Source organism: Macaca mulatta, chromosome 7, assembly GCF_049350105.2.
Source record: "Macaca mulatta isolate MMU2019108-1 chromosome 7, T2T-MMU8v2.0, whole genome shotgun sequence".
NCBI classification, from domain to species: Eukaryota; Metazoa; Chordata; class Mammalia; order Primates; family Cercopithecidae; genus Macaca; species Macaca mulatta.
The window spans coordinates 19194481-19213555 of NC_133412.1; the positions used below are offsets into that span (position 1 = coordinate 19194481).

Consider the following 19075-nt stretch of genomic DNA (forward strand, 5'->3'; position numbering starts at 1 on the left):
GGTTGATTTAAGTGGGGAGGAAAAGAGGGAAGCCCTGCTCTCCTGAGGAGGCCCTCCATTTACTCAGCCCATGTTAGAATTGGTGCTGAGATCCTCAGCTTGGAAGCATCGCACTGGGTGTGACGGAATCCTCCTCCCGAACTGTGTTCTCGTGGCACCTGAGCTGAAGGAACACAGAGCTGCCTTCTTACTCTCTGTAGGGAATTCAGCAGGGACAGTGGAGAGACCCGTGGACCTGAGAGAAGGAAAGGCTGGGACTCGGTGCCCAGGATCACGCCGTGTGTTAGCAGACAGGCCTGTGACCTTAGTGTTCTGCTCTTTCCACCTCAGCGCTGCCCTTGAGCATCAAGGAGTCCTAAATGCCTGAGGTACAGGAGAGACATGGGCCTCTCCCCAGGGCCCTGGTTCACACTCTGCTACGCAGGAGGTTCTTGGCAGCCAGGGCTTTGAGATCTTGCAGCTAGTGACTTGAAGATGTATTCACTCATTTACAAATAATTACTGCGGGCCTACCTTCTAGGCCCTGGGAACTTAACAGTAAGTAAAACAGACCAAAAATACCATCCTCACAGAACTGGCAGTCTGGTGTGTGAAGATGGATCCCCACCCCCAATGTAAGTTATAAGCATGATTACAAGTTGATGTGTGCTTTGGAAACAGTATAAGCAGTAGCAGTGACGGGGGTAGGGTTGTAATGATAAATAGGGCTGGAGGGCGACATTTGAGCGAGGCCAGAAGCCCCTTTGGTATGCTTCTGTGAGTCACTCTCAGATTTTACCTGGTCTGAAAGAAACAATTCAAAGGCCTAGGGTCCCTGGTTGATCTTGTGTGTCCTGCTCCCTGTCTATGCTGCCCCATGCATAGCTCATCCCGTCCGGGGGATGGAGAGTGGTAGGAGGTGGATCCTGTGGGAATCCTGGGCTCTGTGGCAGCAGCAGGCCTGGACCTGTGTAGGGAAGGGGGATGTTGAAGGCTTGGCCCTTCCTGGGCAGTAGGCCCAGCACCTGGCGCCAGTACTCCACAGCGTGACTCCCCCAGGCTGAGGCCTTACACCCTCCCCGTGAGAGTGAGCAGCCGCCCTGCACCCTCGGGTGCTGAGTTGCGGGACTCGGCTGGGTGGGCCAACCCAGCCCTTGGCATGTGGTGGATCCCAGCCAGCACTGCAGCAAGGGCTCACCCTGCTGGGCAGGGTCAGGGGATGTAGAGGGAAAGATTGATACAAACCGTGCCCCGCGCTCCTCTCCCCAGCTGACCTAGGAGCTTGCTCAGAATTCACCAAGAAGGCTGAGAGGGCTCCTTGGTGCTTCTGAGAACAGGTCGGGAGGGCGTCAACAAGCCAAGCACACAGGGAGCCCTGGCCATGCTGCTGTCACTTCAGCATCTGTGTTATCGTCCCTGCATGTGGAGCTGTGGCCGTGGTTGCATGCTCTCTTTCTTTCTCTTGTTGGATGGCTTCCAAATATCAATAATTAGAAACAAAAATAGTTGCTTAAGGGACGACCTCTGGTGTTTCCTTTTCTTGCTTAGCTCTTCTATGGCACACCTGAGAATTTCTTAGGCTATACTGGGAGCAGGGGGATGTTAGAGGAGGGAGAGATTGCCTCATTGCCATTGCCTCTAGCCAGTCATCCTTCTATCTACGTAGTGTTCCTACATACACACACACACACCATTCACCCTTCTCCTTCCACCATGGAGCTGAACTAGAAGAAGGAGGAAACAGGATATTGTGTCCCAGGAAGACTGAGTTTGTATGCAGTGACTTGGAAAGTGTTTTAAGCAGTCTGATGCACTACCCTTTAAAGGCTTGAAATGCTGCTTTGGGATGAGAATTAAGGGAAAACTCACAAGCTTGCAAATAGAGCCCACTTTTTCTGGATTTGGGATACGGTTGGCTGGATTATGCATTGAGTCAATTCAATTAGATCAACTCTCAGCTGAAGCCCTTTACCATTGTTCCTGTGTAACTCATCAGAAAGCTAGGGAACCTGTCCCCATTTAGACTGAGCCTTTGCTGGAGAGAGGAGCCTGCAGAGGGCCTCAGGTCAGCACAGACTGCAAGAAGGTTCAGAAAATGTTGGTTAACCACTGACAACTTTCTGGGCTCTGAATTCATGATGGTGGCAGGCCTGGGGCTATTACTTTTCATATACTGCATAAAGTATTAAAACATAAATGTCTAAATCTGGCTGGGCACAGTGGCTCACGCCTGTAATCCCAACACTTTTGGAGGCCAAGATGGGTGGATCACCTGAGGTCAGGAGTTTGAGACCAGCCTGACCAATATGGTGAAATCACATCTCTACTAAAAATACAAAAAAATTAGCGAAGCTTGCTGATGGGTGCCTGTAATCCCAGCTACTCGGGAGGCTGAGACAGGAGAATTGCTTGAACCCGGGAGGTGGAGGTTGCAGTGAGCCAAGATCACATCACCGTACTCCAGCCTGAGCGACAAGAGCAAAACTCCATCTCAAAAAAAAAGAAAAAAAATCTAAATATGTGGACTTTGAACTCTGTTATAATTTTCTTTCTTCCTTTCTTTCTTTTTTGAGACGGAGTCTCACTGTCCCCCAGGCTGGAGTGCAGTGGTGTGATCTCGGCTCACTGCAAGCTCCACCTCCCGGGTTCCCGCCATTCTCCTGCCTCAGCCTCCTGAGTAGTTGGGACTACAGGCGCCCGCCACCACGCCCAGCTAATTTTTTGTATTTTTAGTAGAGACAGGGTTTCACTGTGTTAGCCAGGATGGTCTCGATCTCCTGACCTTGTGATCCACCCGCCTTGGCCTCCCAAAGTGCTGGGATTACAGGCGTCAGCCACTGTGCCTGGCTCTGTTATAATTTTCATGTGCCTGCTCAAGAGCGATGGGGTGCAGAGTTTCCAAAGCCATCTTGCTTTTGTCATACTTTTTTTTTTTTTTTTTTTTTGAGACAGAATCTAGTTCTTATCTCCCAGGCTGGAGTGCAATGGCATGATCTCGACTCACTGCAACCTTCACCTCCCAGGTTCAAGCAATTCTCCTACCTCAGCCTCCCAAGTAGCTGGGATTACAGGCACCTGCCACCACACCTGGCTTATTTTTGTATTTTTAGTAGAGATGGGGCTTCACCATGTTGGCCAGCCTGGTCTTGAACTCCTGACCTCAGGTGGTCTGCCTGTCTCAGCCTCCCAAAGTGCTGGGATTATAGCCATGAGCCACTGTGCCCGGCCTGTTATAATTTTAAAAACCCTCCTGACTGTGACATTCTAGAAGGGGAAGCAGGAGACTAGAAGGTGGTATAAAAAGAGAAAGGAGTTCAAGACTAGCCTGGGCAACATGGCAAAACCCCATCTCTACAAAAAAATACAAAAATTAACTGGGTGTGGTGGCATGTGCCTGTAATCCCAGCTACTTGGGAGGCTGAGGTGGGAGGATTGCTTGTCCAGGAGGTCGAGGCTGCAGGGAGCTGTGATGGTGCCATGGTGCCACTGCACTCCAGCCTGGGTGACAGAGCAAGACCCTGCCTCCAAAAAGAAAAAAAAAAGAAAGAAAAGAAGGAAGGGCTAAGCAGGGTGGCATGAGCCTGTAATCCCAACTACTTGGGAGGATGAGGCAGCAGGATTACTTGAGTCCAGGAGTTCAAGACCAGCTTGGGCAACATAGTGAGACCTGGTCTCAAAAAAACGGAAAAAGGAAACAGGAACAAGGAAAGAGTAGGAAATGGAGAAAGAAGGAGAAAAAAAAAAAAAAAACAGGAAGAGTTGAGGGGTTAGAGGAGAAAAGCGACTCAGGAATTTCACAGCTGTTGGTCAGCCTGGCAGTTCTGGGCATATCTGGTCACATCGGAGGTCCCAGTGTCCCCAAATTTGCATATTGAAGTGGTTTATTGAGCCCAAGATGCTTAGCACTCACTAGCAACTTGCACCTACCTCCCTTCAAGCTTCCAGCCAGTAGTGGCATTCAGATACGGGGGCTGCAATGGGGTCCTACTAGGGAAAGTTAGGCCTGGGGGTAGTAGCTGTCTGCTCTTTCTCTCCTCCCTGCCTTTCCTGTTCGCAGCCTCCAGGCTTGCTCTTGTTTGCTAGTTCCAGTGTTAACGAAGAGTTGAGGCAGAAGGGGCAACGGGCCAGGGCCTGCTGACAGCCAAGAAGCCTGAAGAGAAGCTGCCTGGCTGTTGGCCTTTGGCTTCTTGCCCCTGATTCCTACTACCCAGCTTCCGTCTCCAGAGCTGCCTCTGGAAAGGCAGGACCTGATTCCATCCAGCAGCCTTGCTGCCTGGCGGGAGAGGTTGCCCCCCCCTTCTCTGTGAGGCAGGCAGAGTCCCTGATTGTCTGCTTCTGGCAGTCGGGGGGCTCTTCTCAGGTTTTTTGGGGCCAGGGATTCTCAGGGTGGGGCTTGGGACCTCCGTGGCACTGTAGGGCTTTCCCAGGCCTTCTCAGGCTATCTCTATCCCTCTACCCCATCTTACTGAGACTTTCTGCTATGTGGCCCCTGCCTGGCCTCCCACTTCGTTCCTCATTCAACACATACAGGGTGTGGGGGGCCAGCTCTTGCCAAGTACACACGTGGGTGCACATGTGAGAGACCTTACATCTTCAGGCACACATGCTTGATACACGTGTGACCCCAAGCCTGTGAACGGGCTGTGCACCTGAGGCCTGCTTTGTCCAAATCACATTTCTTCTCCCCTCCTACACCCCTTCCTGGGGTATATGGAAGGGCTGCGGGATGGCCTGTGTCCCTGCCAGCCATTTGTGGGTATGGCCAGAGATAGAGCTGGTATTTAGGGGCCTGGTTCAGGGACAGGCTTCCAGGGAGTCCTTATGACTCTCATGGGGCTACAGAGATAGGCCCTCTTGGTGGGGAAAAGGAGCAAGAACAGGTTGCCAGGAGAAAGCAGTGGAGGCTGGGCGAGGTGGCTCATGCCTGTAATCCCAGCGCTTTGGGAGGTAGATCACTTGAGCTCAAGAGTTTGAGACCAGCCTGGGCAATGTGGCAAGATCCTGTGTCTACAAAAAAAAAACAAAGATTAGCTGGCATGGTGGCACATGCTTGTGGTTCCAGCTACTAGGGAGGCTAAGGTGGGAGGATTGCTTGAGCCTGGGAAGTTGAGGCTGCACTGAGCCATGTTTGCACCACTGCACTCCCGCTGGGGTGACAGAGTGAGACCCTGTCTCAAAAAAAAAAAAAAAAAAGCAGTGGAGCCCTTGTGCTGTCTCTACCCAGCTCCCTCTGCTGGGTGACTGGAAGTCCTGGGTGGCCTGGAGGGCTCCTGGGGGAGCTGTGGTTTGGTGCTGAGCCTGTTGTCTGCTCATCCCCTCAGGTGTGTGGTTGTGTTGTTCAATCCCCGGAAGCACAAACAGCACCACATCCTCAACAGTTCCAGGTAAATGGGCCGGGTCCCCAGGATTCCTCTTCCTTCTGGGAGCTATGAGAAGGGCACTATCTGGAGTTTCTGTGGCTCTGGGGGCTGGGACCTGGTTGGAGCATAAGGTCAGATGCGGAAGTGCCACATGTGCCATTGGTGTCTGCTGGTCTCACCTTTTGAGAGGCTGGGAGTGGGCTAGGCTTAGGCCAGGATGCCAGTGCCCCTCTGAGCCTGCCCCATCTCTTGCAGGAAAACCATCACTGCCCTTGCCTTCTCCCCTGATGGCAAGTACTTGGTCACTGGAGAGGTGAGTGAGGAAGAGGGCTGGCAGTACTGTAAAGAGGGCAGGTGTCCTGGCCTCAGCAGAGAGCTGCGGTCCTAGGCCTGCTCTCACTTTGGCTTCTGAAACAGACACCAAATCCTGGTTTTCGCTCTACCTTAAAACAGTGGTTCTCAAGCTTTAGTGTACATCAGAATCACTTGGAGGGCTTGTGAAAGCACACATCGCTAGGCTGGTCCTCAGAGTTTCTGCTTCTGTAGGTCTGGGATGGGGCTCCGAAATGTGCATTTGTAAGAAATTCCAAGATAGTACTGATGCTGCTGGTCAGGGAAGGGTGCTTTGGGAACCACTGCCTTAACTATTCCTTACCCCCGGGGGCCCCCTGCTGGGCTCAGGAGGAACGCCTCTGTCCCGGCAGCAAATAGACCTGAGTGGTAGTGGCTCTCAATGCTGGCTGCCCATCAGAACCATTCAGGGAGCCTTGAATAACTAGAAGTACAGACGGGCACCCAGAGATGCTGACTAAACTCCAGGGCCACTTTCTCCCTGATAATCACTGTTGCTCTCAGATCTTTACCATATTTCCTCTGTACCCTGCCCTGACTTTTGGCCGGGAGAATGATGGTATCCAGTGACTGAGGAGGCGAGGGCCCCACTCTGGAAAACAAACGGGGGCTGTATGCCTGTGGAGAACTCAAGAACTCACTTCCAGTTCTTGCCTCCTTGCAGAGTGGGCACATGCCCGCCGTGCGGGTTTGGGACGTGGCAGAGTGCAGCCAGGTGGCCGAGCTGCAGGAGCACAAGTATGGTGTGGCTTGTGTGGCTTTCTCTCCTAGCGCCAAGTACATCGTCTCTGTGGGCTACCAGCATGACATGATCGTCAACGTGTGGGCCTGGAAGGTGAGTGGCTGGGTGGGATGGCCTGGCAGCCTCACAGGGGTCAAGTGTCAGCTGAGGAGGCAAGAGACTGCTGGCCTGCATGGCTCCACTCCACCCCACTGAACCATTCTCATTCTGGAAAGTTATTTGAAGCAGAAAAGAGCAACCATGTGGCCAAGCATGTTGGTGGAAGGAGCTAACTTTATGCCTTCAAGGACTTCTGCAGGAAATGAATCTTTTCAGCTCCTCTAGAAAGGGATTATTTCCCCACCCCTCTTTTTCTGGCCAGTAAATTCTGGAAAGAAACGCTTTTTCAAGTACAAATTCGAATTCTCCTCCATTCTCTGAGTCACTGTCTTCTTAGCTCTAAGAGACAGGGCCTTGATTCTTCCTTTGGCATCCCCTCTAGAAAAACGTTGTGGTGGCCTCCAACAAGGTGTCCAGTCGGGTGACAGCAGTGTCCTTCTCTGAGGATTGCAGCTACTTTGTCACTGCAGGCAACCGGCACATCAAATTCTGGTATCTCGATGACAGCAAGACCTCAAAGGTGAGGTGCTAAAGCTGCGAGTAGCCACCAAGTCCCCGGCCAGGGCCTGCCCAGCCCACCCCGGGAGACTCTGGCCGACTTGGGCCTCTCTCTGCATTCCCAGCAGTCATGCAGAAGTTTTGGATGAGCCAGATGCTGTCTGGGCTGAGGAGTAGGCCCAAAGAGCAAGGGGGTGCTGGAGGCATCCCCTGTCCTCTCCTAGGGCCTGGTTTCCAGGGGCAGGCTCTGGGGTGGATAGGGGGGTAACAGTGGTGTACCTCCACAGGTGAATGCCACTGTGCCCCTGCTGGGCCGCTCAGGGCTGCTGGGAGAGCTGCGGAACAACCTATTCACTGATGTGGCCTGTGGCAGAGGGAAGAAGGCGGACAGCACCTTCTGCATCACGTCCTCGGGGCTGCTGTGCGAGTTCAGTGATCGAAGGCTTTTGGACAAGTGGGTGGAGCTGAGGGTAAGTACCTCCGTCCCCAGGGGTAGGGTCTACCCATGTCTCAGCTTAGGGGAGAACTAGTGCCCAGGGCTTCAGACTAGGGGCTGGGCCCTCATGCATACGGGAGATCCCAGGAGAATGAAGCTTGGGGGAGCTAGAGCTTGGCCCAGTTCCAGCCCTTGGTGATCTGTGTAACTGCCTCCTCTCTGCTCTTTCTGTCTCTCTTTCCCCTGCTTTCCTCTTCTGCTCAGAACACAGACAGCTTCACAGTAAGTGGTGCCTGCACCCTCCTCTCTTTCTCATGCTGTTTCTTTCTCTTCACTGGGCTTTTCTTACTGGATCCTCTGGTGCCTAGAAGAATCCTCGATTCCTATCCCCTGGCTGGACAGGGCTGAGGGCTCAGAATAGAGCAGCTGGGCAGCTTTTCCCTTGCCCCTGCCTTGGCCGGTCCCTCCTCTTGGCAGGTGGCTGTTGATGGGCGGGGAGGAGAGAAGACTGAGTGGGCAGGTGGCCTTGCTGAGCTGAGCCACTCTGCCCACAGACCACAGTGGCCCACTGCATCTCTGTGAGCCAAGACTACATCTTCTGTGGCTGTGCTGATGGCACCGTGCGCCTTTTCAACCCCTCTAACCTGCACTTCCTTAGCACCTTGCCCCGACCCCATGCTCTGGGGACAGACATTGCCAGCATCACTGAGGCCAGGTGAGCTATGTGGGCCCCCCTTCCTCCATTCGTAGCCTTACCCCTGCCCAGTCTTTCTTGTCAGTGCCTCAGGGAGCAGGCGAAGAGTGTACTGATGCCCCAGAGATTACTGGGAACACCTCTTTAGACAGAAGAATTTGGGTTTATTGGTACTTGTTGCAACCAAGGAGACCCCACCCTGTGGAGAACTGTGGAGAGTCTCAGTAAGTGGGTGTTAGAAGGGGCATATGGGATTTGGGCTTGCGTTGGGTGATTTTAGGAGTAGTTCAAGGGATTGAAGTATTCTGGTTGGATGCTGTCAGGAACTAGGGGCAATTCTACAGTGGCACATCTTGTTAATTTATCTAAGAGGTGAAGGAAAGGTATGGGGCTAAAGCTGTATTTGGTCAAGAAGCCGCCAGCAGTCATGTAGATGGGAAAGGCGGTGTTCGGTCATTGTCGTGGTTTGTGTGGTGATCTTGTTTTTATCTGTGCACAGAGTAGTCTTGGTTTTGTTTTGCCCCATCACAGCCATAGAATTACCTGTCTAACGTTGGTGTTCTGTGAAACTGTTCATCCGAACACCATGGCCCAGCAGCTAGTGCCGGGTCAGGTTCCTGCTAATGGCTAGTAGGGGCTCCTTTCTTCTCTCAAGCAACTACTTCCAAACCTGCAGGTCCGGGAAGGGCTCCTCACGCACTGCTCCTTCCATTGTGGATTGGCTTCTCTTTTCAGTCCCTTCAGTCTCACTAGTGTGCCCTGTCCTCTCCCTACAGTCGCCTCTTCTCTGGAGTGGCCAATGCCAGGTATCCAGACACCATTGCCTTGACCTTTGATCCTACTAATCAGTGGCTGTCTTGTGTGTACAACGATCATAGCATTTATGTTTGGGATGTGAGGGACCCCAAGAAAGTGGGCAAGGTGTACTCGGCTCTGTATCATTCTTCCTGCGTCTGGAGTGTGGAGGTATGTGGGCTGGCTGGCTGGCTGGAGACTGGCCAGGTTGGCTGGGATACCATTTTGAGGACAGAAAGTAGGGATCCCCAAGTATAATCTTAGATTCCTGCTGCCTCCCTGTTTCTCCAGTGAATTCCCTGGGATAGATCCCGGGGACTGAATTTGAATGTTACAGGCTTCCCCAGTGTGCCCCATCTTTAGTTTTGCCTCGGTGATCTTGAACAAGTTATTGAATTTGACCAAGCCTCAGTTTCCTCAACTGTAAAATAGTGTACTTGCTTCACCTAATTGTTCTAAGAATACAATGAAATCATGTAAGTGGGAGGCATAGAAGAGTGCCTGATTTATAGTGGGTGCTTCCCCTTGGTCATAATGAAGAGTCTATACTAGCTATGTATGGCCTGTGACAGGCACTGGACTAAGTCCTGGCCACCATTCCCTCTTTCGTCCCATTCCCTTTCATCTCCTTGGGTAGGCAGAGGACTGCTCCCAAATGGAGGTCTGATTGTGTTCCCTCGGCCCCTTCAGGTCTACCCCGAGGTGAAGGACAGTAACCAGGCCTGCCTGCCCCCTAGTTCCTTCATTACCTGCTCCTCAGACAACACCATCCGCCTATGGAATACAGAGAGCTCCGGGGTGCATGGCTCCACCCTCCACCGAAACATCCTCAGCAGTGTGAGCCCTGAGGCTGTGGGGCCCTGCTTCACCCTCAGTGCCCCCCTCCTCACAGCTTTTGCACGTTGTTATTGGGAACGGGTCCCTAGGCCTTGGCTTTCCAGCCTTCATTTGGCTGTGCTCTGTGGTCCAAGGGTTTGTTTTGCCCAGCTGTCTTGCCCCTTACAGCTGTACTGGTCAGGCCTGCCTCATCTACCTCTTCTAACCTGTTCCACTAGGACCTCATTAAAATCATCTATGTGGATGGGAACACCCAGGCCCTGCTGGACACAGAGCTGCCTGGAGGAGACAAAGCGGATGCGTCCCTGATGGATCCCCGCGTGGGCATCCGCTCGGTGTGTGTCAGCCCCAATGGACAGCATCTAGCATCAGGGGACCGTATGGGCACACTTAGGTAATGCCAGGCCCTGGGTGGGTACTGACTGCCGCTCGTGGTGCAGAGTCAGGTGTTTAGAACTTTACGGAGGGTTGGGCTCAAAAAGGTTGGGCAACAAGATACTTATTTGCAAGGGAAAGGTAGTAACTTTACAATGAGTAAACCTAGCAGAAATCATCTTCCCCAAGTGGACATATCACTAACATCCTCATATCAACATCCTCATGTCAACATCATGATGCCCGTAATAGGATGTACTAGGAAGAATGTGACAATGTTTCAACATTGTTGTGGTATTCTTACCAAAAATGCATAAACTCAATGTAGGCGTGAGAAAACATCCAACAAACTCAAATTGAGGTACATACCACAGAGTAACTGATCAGTACTCTTGAAAAGCATCAAGATCATGAAAAGTAAAGAAAGACTGGAGAACTGTTGCAGACCACAGAAATCTAAGGAGAAGTAACTAAATGCAATTTGGATTCTGGATAGGATCTGGAGTCAAGAAAAAGGACATAGCAGGAAAACTGGGGAAATTTGAATAAGTTTTCTAATTAATAGTATTATACCAACATAAATTTCCTAGTTTTGATAATTACACTATTGTTATGTAAGATGTTAACATTAGGGAAAGCTGGGTAAGGGAAATATGGAAGCGCTGTGTTCTTTCAGCAACTTTTCTCTAAGCCTAAAAGTTCACAAAAAGGAAAAAGGTAGGAGGAGAAAATGTAGAAGTGGGCGTGAGTCCTTCTTCCTGCGACCTGGCCATCGCCTCTTCCCACCTCTCCTCATCTTTGCAGGGTGCACGAACTTCAGTCCCTGAGTGAAATGCTGAAGGTGGAGGCCCATGACTCTGAGATTCTGTGCCTGGAGTATTCTAAGCCAGACACAGGTCAGGAGAATGCCCGGAATGGCACAGGGCTCCTGCAGTCCTGCCGGTGCCACTTATATTTGTCCTGGCTCTTGGATGTGGGGTCGGTAATCTTTGGATCATTGTGTCTTTGCTGGTTTAGAGGAGGACAGTTCTGTCCTTGCTCTGTGGTTCACATGGCTTGGGGATATGGGGCTCAGTTCCCTTGGGGCTCTTTGCCAGGCCCAGATAAGGGCTGTTCAGGGCACTCATGGGCTGATGGAGTTCTTCCATCCCCAGGTCTGAAACTGCTAGCATCGGCGAGCCGGGACCGGCTGATCCACGTGCTGGATGCCGGGCGGGAATACAGCCTACAGCAGACACTGGACGAACACTCATCCTCCATCACTGCTGTCAAGTTTGCAGGTGCAGGCAGGGTGAATGAGACACATCCTGCCACACTCACCCCTGCTGCCATCTGCCTCCCATCTCCATGAGAAGGGTCTGCCAGTCGTTGGGGAGTGTTGGACAGCAGCTGGGAGGCCTGGAACTGGTTGGGAAGATAGGTGGACCAGAGACTCTCAGTGCAGGGACTTGAGCCAACCAGGTTGGACTGAGGAGAGGGAGAAAGGAAATTCCAGGTTTAATTTAGTTGGTTTTCCCTGGCATGTAGAGTAGCTTGATGGGGGATCTCATGGAGGGAAGGTGGGAGACAGGCTGCTCCCATGTGTGAGAACAGTGGGAACAGCTGGGCCTCCCTCCTTCATAGCCAGCGATGGGCAAGTCCGCATGATCAGCTGTGGAGCCGACAAGAGCATCTACTTCCGCACTGCGCAGAAGGTGAGGGCACTGGGCTTTCCTGAGAGGGGCGGGGCAGGGCAGGGTCTGCCATTCCCTGCCTAAGGTTACAAGAGGTGAAGGGAGGCGCAAGTAGGGCTCTTGGGGCCTGGTGAGGCATTTGGGTGTGGGCCTGTCCACATGCTTCACCCCTGCAGTCTGGAGATGGAGTGCAGTTCACACGGACACACCACGTGGTGCGGAAGACGACGCTCTATGACATGGATGTGGAGCCCAGCTGGAAGTACACGGCCATCGGCTGCCAGGACCGAAATATTCGGTGGGCGTCCCCTCCTCCGACTCTCTGCCCACGTTCCTTCATCGCCCTAGGGGGTCAGCTCTGTGCAGCTAAGTTCCCACATCTGTCGTTCTGTACAGGACTTTGTACCCCCTTGAGCCTACAATACTTTGCCTCACCCAAGAGGTGGTAGCCCGTTTGCTGCTGCTGGTAGCTCCCAGAGAGTGTAGACTGGCAGCAAAAGCTGGCACTTCCATCCCCCAGGCGTGTTCCACCTTCACTGCCTCCTCACGTGAAAGAGACTGTGTTTCTTACAGGATATTTAACATCAGCAGCGGGAAGCAGAAGAAGCTGTTTAAAGGGTCACAGGGTGAGGATGGCACACTCATCAAGGTAAGGACCCAGGAGGGGGCACCGGATAGGGGATCGGGGACAGAGTGGTGCTGGATGGGAGGGACTGGTACATCCCGTGTCCTCCAGCTGCACACCCTGCTCCTCAGGTGCAGACAGACCCCTCAGGGATCTACATTGCCACCAGCTGTTCCGACAAGAATCTCTCCATTTTTGACTTCTCCTCAGGCGAGTGTGTGGCCACCATGTTTGGCCACTCAGGTGAGTATAGTCCTGAATACCTGAGTAGAAGCTGATACCTGCGTAAACCTGAGTGAGTTCTACCCCTGAAACTTCACTCTTCTGTTAGTTTCTTGGGACCCACAGAGCCACCTACCCCTACCCTGCAGCCAACCCCCGTGTCCACTGTTGGGACGGAGAGGACTTGGTTGGGAATTTAAGGTGGCTTATAGGCTGTATTCTTTGTTCTTCACAGAGATTGTCACTGGCATGAAATTTAGTAATGATTGCAAACATCTCATCTCTGTGTCTGGGGACAGGTGAGCAGAAGCCAGCTTCCCTGAGAGGCAGATTCTTACTCTGCCACAGCACCCTGCCCTCCCCTCTCTTCATTTTAGTGATGTCTCTGGGAAGTGGGGTTAACAGGAATATCTCTTGGCTGTGCCTGAGCTGAAGTGGAGGGTGGCTCTGGTCTCCTTGCCAACCATGGATAAGGGGAACGAATGGCACTGCCCCCTTCAGAGTTCTGCCCACCCCCGCTTCAGCCAACTGTGTGGCTTTACCCTAGCTGCATATTTGTGTGGCGCCTGAGCTCTGAGATGACCATCAGCATGAGGCAGCGTCTGGCCGAGCTGCGCCAGCGTCAGCGGGGCGGCAAGCAGCAAGGACCATCCTCTCCCCAAAGGGCTTCTGGACCCAACCGGTGAGAACAGAATGTGGGCAAGTGATGGGTGGGTGTGCAGATGGTTTGCTGGGAGCTTACCGCACTTCCTCCATGCTCTGGGCCTGCCGTTCACAACTCTGTCTCCCAAGACCTTACCTCTCACACAAGGATCCATGATGTCAGCCTCTTCCCCCTGTTGAGTCTCCTCTCCCCGCACTGAATCTTGTCTTCCCCGCCGTTGAGTCTCCTCTTCCTTCTTCCCCCATTAAGCCTCCTCTCCCCCTGTTGAGTCTCCTATCCCCATGCCCTTCCTTGTCTCGGACTCAGGCACCAGGCCCCATCGATGCTGTCTCCTGGACCTGCTCTCTCATCAGACAGTGACAAGGAGGGAGAAGATGAGGGGACTGAAGAAGAACTTCCAGCACTGCCCGTCCTTGCCAAGAATACCAAGAAAGCACTGGGTCCGTGGCAGTTGGGTGTGGGGGCAGATAGTCCCTCGTTGGTATAATGGCTAGATATGGTTTTTCTGGGACTCTGGGGTGAGAGCGGTGTGAGCTGAGGAAACTGAGGCATCATTGTGGCCACACACGGTATGGGTTGATGGGGCCAGGGCTCCAGGGGTGGGTGGGCAGGAGACACCTGCCCTGACTGCCTGTTTCTGTCTAGCCTCGGTCCCCAGCCCTGCCTTGCCCCGAAGCCTGTCTCACTGGGAGATGAGTCGGGTGAGTTGCCATTGTTAAAATGTTCTTCCAAGGTTAGAGGAGGCAAAGGAAGGTGTGAGAACGGGGCTTTCTGGGCCTGGTAGGGGTATTGGGGCATGGGGTCTGCCCACATGCTGCACTCCTGTATCCAAGGAAGGCCTTGTCAGGGAAGTTGAAGCAGCTGGGCCAGTCCTGGGTACGGGGGTGAAGAAAGCCCAGGTATTTCCTTCTTGTGGACCAGATGAGGTGGATGGAACACAGAGTTAGTCAGCCCTGGGGAGGTGTGGCACTTATTCAGCTGCCTGGTGCCTGGAAGTAAATATCATCAGAGAACAGCTCAAGGTGGAGAGGACAAAGGGCCTCTAAGCCAGATAGAACTAAAGTGCAGGAAATCAAGGATCCAAAGAGCGGAGATCTGGAGAAACAGTAGTTCTAAAGACCCCGGTTAGGAGGTAAGCAGAGAACTTCCAGAATAGTTAGAGGGAAAAGGCCATGAGGGGACCCATAACTGAGTGACTGCTCTGGGGCGGCCAGAGGGGGATCAAGGTTCAGAGCAAGTCCCCAAGCACCAGTACCTTCCGTTGTCAGCAACAGTTTCACAGAGTGATGATGCTGTGATGTCTCTGGAGCATCCTGACCGTCCAGGGGTCTCAGGCCTGGGCTATAGGTTTGTCCTTGGTGCTGTGAAGGGACTTTGGGGCCCCCAGCCATTGGAGCGATTAGGGTAGAGAGGCAAAAGTGAGGTAGAGAGGCAAAAGGAGTGGTTGGGGTAGACAGGCAGAAGTGGCCTTTGCCCTGGGCTGGGTTTCTTGGAGGACTCTTGGTCGTAAGTGGTTGCTGGTGGGGCCGTCCTCAGAGCAGGAGACTTTGAGAGACCTCTGAGGCGTCCATGATACCAGGTGAAGGCTGAGACTAGAGGTTCATGTGCCCGAGGATGTGGAGTGCAGCTAAGAGCATGAACTCTGGAGCCAGACTAACCTGCAGGCCACTTCCTGCCTGTGGGATGCGGCCTGGTCACTTAAGCCCCCTGCGCTTCAGTCTCCTCATCTGTAAAACAAGGATTATACTAGTGCCTGTTTCAAAAGGTTGCTGTGAGGATGAAGTAAGCTAATATGTGTAGTGTGCCAGGCACATACTAAGGGATATGTGGATATTTGTTGATCTTACTGTGTGGTGGTTGTTACTCCTCCCCCACACCCTGCCTCCCACCAGGCACAGGAGTCCGTGGGGTTCCTGGACCCAGCTCCTGCAGCCAACCCAGGACCCAGAAGAAGGGGGCGCTGGGCTCAGCCAGGTGTGGAGCTGAGCGTTCGATCCATGCTGGACCTACGGCAGCTGGAAACACTGGCTCCAAGCCCACGGGGCCCCAGCCAGGACTCGCTGGCCACCATCTCATCTGGTCCCAGGAAGCATGGGCAGCAGGCCCTTGAAACTTCACTCACTAGCCAGGTGAGCCCGCTTTCTCCCAGCTCTCCAGAGAGCTCCAAGGGGCCTTAGGCAGCCTTTGCCACCAGCTGGGACCTGAGCACTGGTCCAGCTATGCTTGCTCTGCCCCTGTGGCACATGGGTAACCTGAACTGCAAAGCCAGGATGAGGCTGGCTGGGCCGTATGGTTTGGTCATCAGGGTAGGCAGGGGAGGGGTTGGGGTAGAGAGGCAAAAGTGGCCTTTGTCCTGGGCTGGGTTTCTTGGAGGACTCTTGGTATTAAGTGGTAGCTGGAGGTTGGCGGCCCAGAGTGCTAATACAGTTCATCCAGAAGCTCACATCAGCAGCTGGAGCCCAGCCTGGCTTCTTGGTGTCTGTCCTTCAGCTCCCCCTAGAATTAGTGCACAGCACATCTTTACTCACCTCCACCTCTTCTCCACGGGGAGGGTTGGCCCCCAGGATACTCAGGGCTTAACCACCAGCTACCACTGCCTCATCCGCCACCTCTTCTCACGCCAGCTGCTCTGGTAACGTCCCTTTGCCTGTTCCCAGAATGAAAAGTCCCCTCGGCCTCAGGCTTCCCAACCCTGTTCCTGTCCCCGTATTATCCGATTATTGTCACAAGAGGAAGGGGTCTTTGCCCAAGATCTGGAACCTGCACCCGTTGAAGATGGTATTGTCTACCCGGAGCCGAGTGACAGCCCCACCATGGATACCAGGTAAGGATCCTGCCCTGGCCAGACCTCGTGGGCTGTGCAGCACCCCCGTCTTCCCCTCCCTGTGAGTGTTCTTTAGTTGAGGGAGGGTTGGCCTCCAGGATACTCAGGGCTTTCCTTCTAGCTCACCACTGCCTCATCCCTCACCCTGATCACAGGCAGGGGTCCAGCAGGGCTGCTGCCCACCTCTGCTCACTGCCTTTTCTTCTCCCTGCTGGAATCCTGGCAGTGAGTTCCAGGTGCAGGCTCCAGCCCGGGGAACTCTGGGAAGAGTGTACCCAGGCAGCAGGAGCTCAGAAAAGCACAGCCCTGACAGTGCCTGCTCTGTGGACTACAGCAGCAGCTGCCTTTCCAGCCCCGAGCACCCCACTGAAGGTGAGGCTGCAGCCTGGAGGGAGGGGTCATGGTGGGTGGGGCCTGGAGGTGAGTGGGGAGGCTCTGGCAACAGATGGGTGCAGTGCAATGCCTCTCTCCCCTCCCCACACCCAGACTCTGAGAGCACGGAGCCCCTCAGTGTGGATGGCATCTCTTCAGACCTTGAAGAGCCAGCTGAGGGTGATGAAGAAGAGGAGGAAGAGGAGGGAGGCATGGGCCCCTATGGGCTGCAGGAGGGCAGCCCCCGGACTCCAGACCAGGAGCAGTTTCTGAAACAGCACTTTGAGACTCTGGCCAATGGAGCTGCTCCAGGTGTGGTCAGAGGGCCAGCATTTAGTGCCTGCAATTTGCCCTTCTCCCCTCCTTGCCTACCTGAGAGGAGGGTCCCAGGGTATAGGCAGTGGCTGGGGGTCTCAGGGAGGCAAAATCTGTGTCAAGGGCTTGATTTCTGCCCCAATTCATGATTTCTCTGACCCTGGTAGGGGCCCCAGTGCAGGTGCCAGAGAGGTCAGAGTCTCGGAGCATCTCTTCACGATACCTGTTGCAAGTACAGACCCGCCCACTCAGGTACAGAGGCCCCTCCCCCCAGCAGCAGCTCCAGCTCTCCTGGCCTCCCAGGGCTGCTGCCCTCTCCTCCAGTGTTCTCTCTCCATGCCTGGGGTGTTTAGCACTCCCAGTTTTGGGCTAACTTGGCCTTTTCCCAGCCCTGTCTGGCTTTGTGCTTGTCCTTCTCTCCTAGTGCCCTGGTGCTATCAGTTTTTCGCCATTTTGGCAGGGAGGAGCGTGGAGCCTTCTCTGTTTCTTCTTTCACATTTCCTCCCTATAGGGAACCATCCCCATCCTCCTCAAGCCTGGCACTGATGTCGAGACCAGCCCAGGTGCCACAGGCATCTGGTGAGCAGCCGAGAGGCAATGGTGCCAGTCCCCCTGGAGCACCCCCGGAGGTAGAACCGTCCTCCGGCAACCCCAGCCCCCAGCAGGCAGCCTCTGTGCTGTTGCCACGATGCCGTCTCAACTCTGACAGCAGCTGGGCTCCCAAGAGAGTGGCCACAGCCAGCCCCTTATCTGGACTCCAGAAGGCCCAGTCTGTGCACAGTCTGGTGCCACAGGGTGAGGAGCCTGCTGGGCTCAGGGCTGGGGTGTAGGGTGTGTGGAACACATGTACATGCTGGAGGAGGGAGGGCCTGGTGTGGCCCTGATGTGTCACTGTGCTGGCCACTGGGTGTCCCTTAATGGGCATGTGGAGGGGAACAGCAGCTCTTTGAGATTGGGCGTTGGCATCTGGGATGCCTTCCTCGCCACCTGACCTGCGTATACCTCTGTCTCCTTTGCAGAAAGAGATGAGGCTGGTCTACAGGCCCCTTCACCAGGCCCACTGCTCTCTCGGGAGATGGAAGCTCAGGATGGTCTGGGCTCCCTGCCCCTAGCTGATGGCCCTCCGTCTCGGCCTCACTCCTATCAGAACCCCACCACCAGTTCCATGGCCAAGATATCCCGCAGTATCTCTGTTGGGGAGAACCTGGGCCTGGTGGCTGAACCTCAAGCTCCTGCCCCCATCCGAGTCTCACCACTCAGCAAGCTGGCCCTGCCCAGCCGGGCTCACCTGGTCCTGGACATCCCTAAACCACTGCCTGACCGTCCTACCCTGGCTGCATTCTCTCCTGTCACCAAAGGCCGGACCCCTGGCGAGGCAGAAAAGCCTGGCTTCCCATTGGGCCTAGGAAAAGCTCACAGTACAACTGAGAGATGGGCCTGTTTGGGGGAGGGTACCACTGCCAAGCCTAGGACAGAGTGCCAGGCTCATCCTGGGCCCAGCAGCCCCTGTGCCCAGCAACTGCCAGTCAGCAGCCTCCTCCGAGGCCCTGAAAACTTGCCGCCCCCACCCCCTGAGAAGACTCCCAACCCCATGGAATGCACCAAGCCAGGGGCAGCCCTGAGCCAGGACTCAGGTGTGCACAGCTCCCCAGCTCTCATCTCCTGCCCCATCCTTTCTCTCCCGTCTCTGTTGGCCGCTCTCTGGCTCCATCTCATTTCTGTGGGTTCAGCTTCTGGTGTTTCTCGGCCTCTCTGCTCCCGTCTCAGGTCCATAAGTCACACCCCTGATGGTGAGACCCTCCTGCTAACCTTCATGATTTCCTTCTGACCCACTTGCCCATTCAGTGGCTTCTGAACTTGGGGCTGGCCCTCTCCTCTGGACCTTGTTTGTGTGGTGTTGGGGAGGCCATTGGAAGAGAAGGCAAGAGGAAGGGACTGAGGGCAAGTTGGGGGTGCAATGCTGAGGGCTAGGTCTCTCCTGCTCTGAGTGTCTTGGGTGCGGAGGCCTGAAAGGGCTGCATGTTGGGTCTCACTGAGCCATATCCGTCTCTTTCAGAGCCAGCGGTGAGCCTGGAGCAGTGTGAGCAGCTGGTGGCAGAGCTCCGCGGTAGCGTGCGCCAGGCCGTGCGGCTCTACCACTCGGTGGGTGTTAGGTGCCCCCCGGCAGGAGGGTGAGCACATCAGTAGTGCTGGGTGTTTCAGATAGCCATGTCC

General features: G+C 54.3%; 1 protein-coding gene across 5 annotated transcripts in view; it reads left to right on the forward strand.

Annotated features, from left to right (window-relative positions):
• MAPKBP1 (mitogen-activated protein kinase binding protein 1) overlaps positions 1-19075 on the forward strand; it is a 52929-nt gene that overhangs the window by 31168 nt on the left and 2686 nt on the right. For 3 of the 5 annotated variants that reach the window (XM_077939148.1, XM_077939149.1, XM_077939150.1), the window contains 27 exons: positions 5301-5363; positions 5595-5652; positions 6355-6525; positions 6914-7051; positions 7317-7499; positions 8020-8180; positions 8936-9125; positions 9645-9791; positions 10010-10185; positions 10971-11062; positions 11321-11446; positions 11790-11860; positions 12016-12137; positions 12413-12488; positions 12596-12707; positions 12922-12985; positions 13234-13368; positions 13657-13790; positions 13996-14051; positions 15243-15479; positions 16008-16173; positions 16388-16546; positions 16661-16858; positions 17029-17113; positions 17373-17656; positions 17881-18495; positions 18918-19003. In XM_077939148.1, coding sequence (XP_077795274.1) covers positions 5301-5363; positions 5595-5652; positions 6355-6525; positions 6914-7051; positions 7317-7499; positions 8020-8180; positions 8936-9125; positions 9645-9791; positions 10010-10185; positions 10971-11062; positions 11321-11446; positions 11790-11860; positions 12016-12137; positions 12413-12488; positions 12596-12707; positions 12922-12985; positions 13234-13368; positions 13657-13790; positions 13996-14051; positions 15243-15479; positions 16008-16173; positions 16388-16546; positions 16661-16858; positions 17029-17113; positions 17373-17656; positions 17881-18495; positions 18918-19003 — 4105 coding nt within the window. Of the gene's footprint in view, positions 1-5300; positions 5364-5594; positions 5653-6354; positions 6526-6913; positions 7052-7316; positions 7500-8019; positions 8181-8935; positions 9126-9644; positions 9792-10009; positions 10186-10970; positions 11063-11320; positions 11447-11789; positions 11861-12015; positions 12138-12412; positions 12489-12595; positions 12708-12921; positions 12986-13233; positions 13369-13656; positions 13791-13995; positions 14052-15242; positions 15480-16007; positions 16175-16387; positions 16547-16660; positions 16859-17028; positions 17114-17372; positions 17657-17880; positions 18496-18917; positions 19004-19075 lie in introns of all 5 variants that reach the window. The other 2 variants (XM_015142011.3, XM_077939151.1) reach the window with 1 other exon arrangement.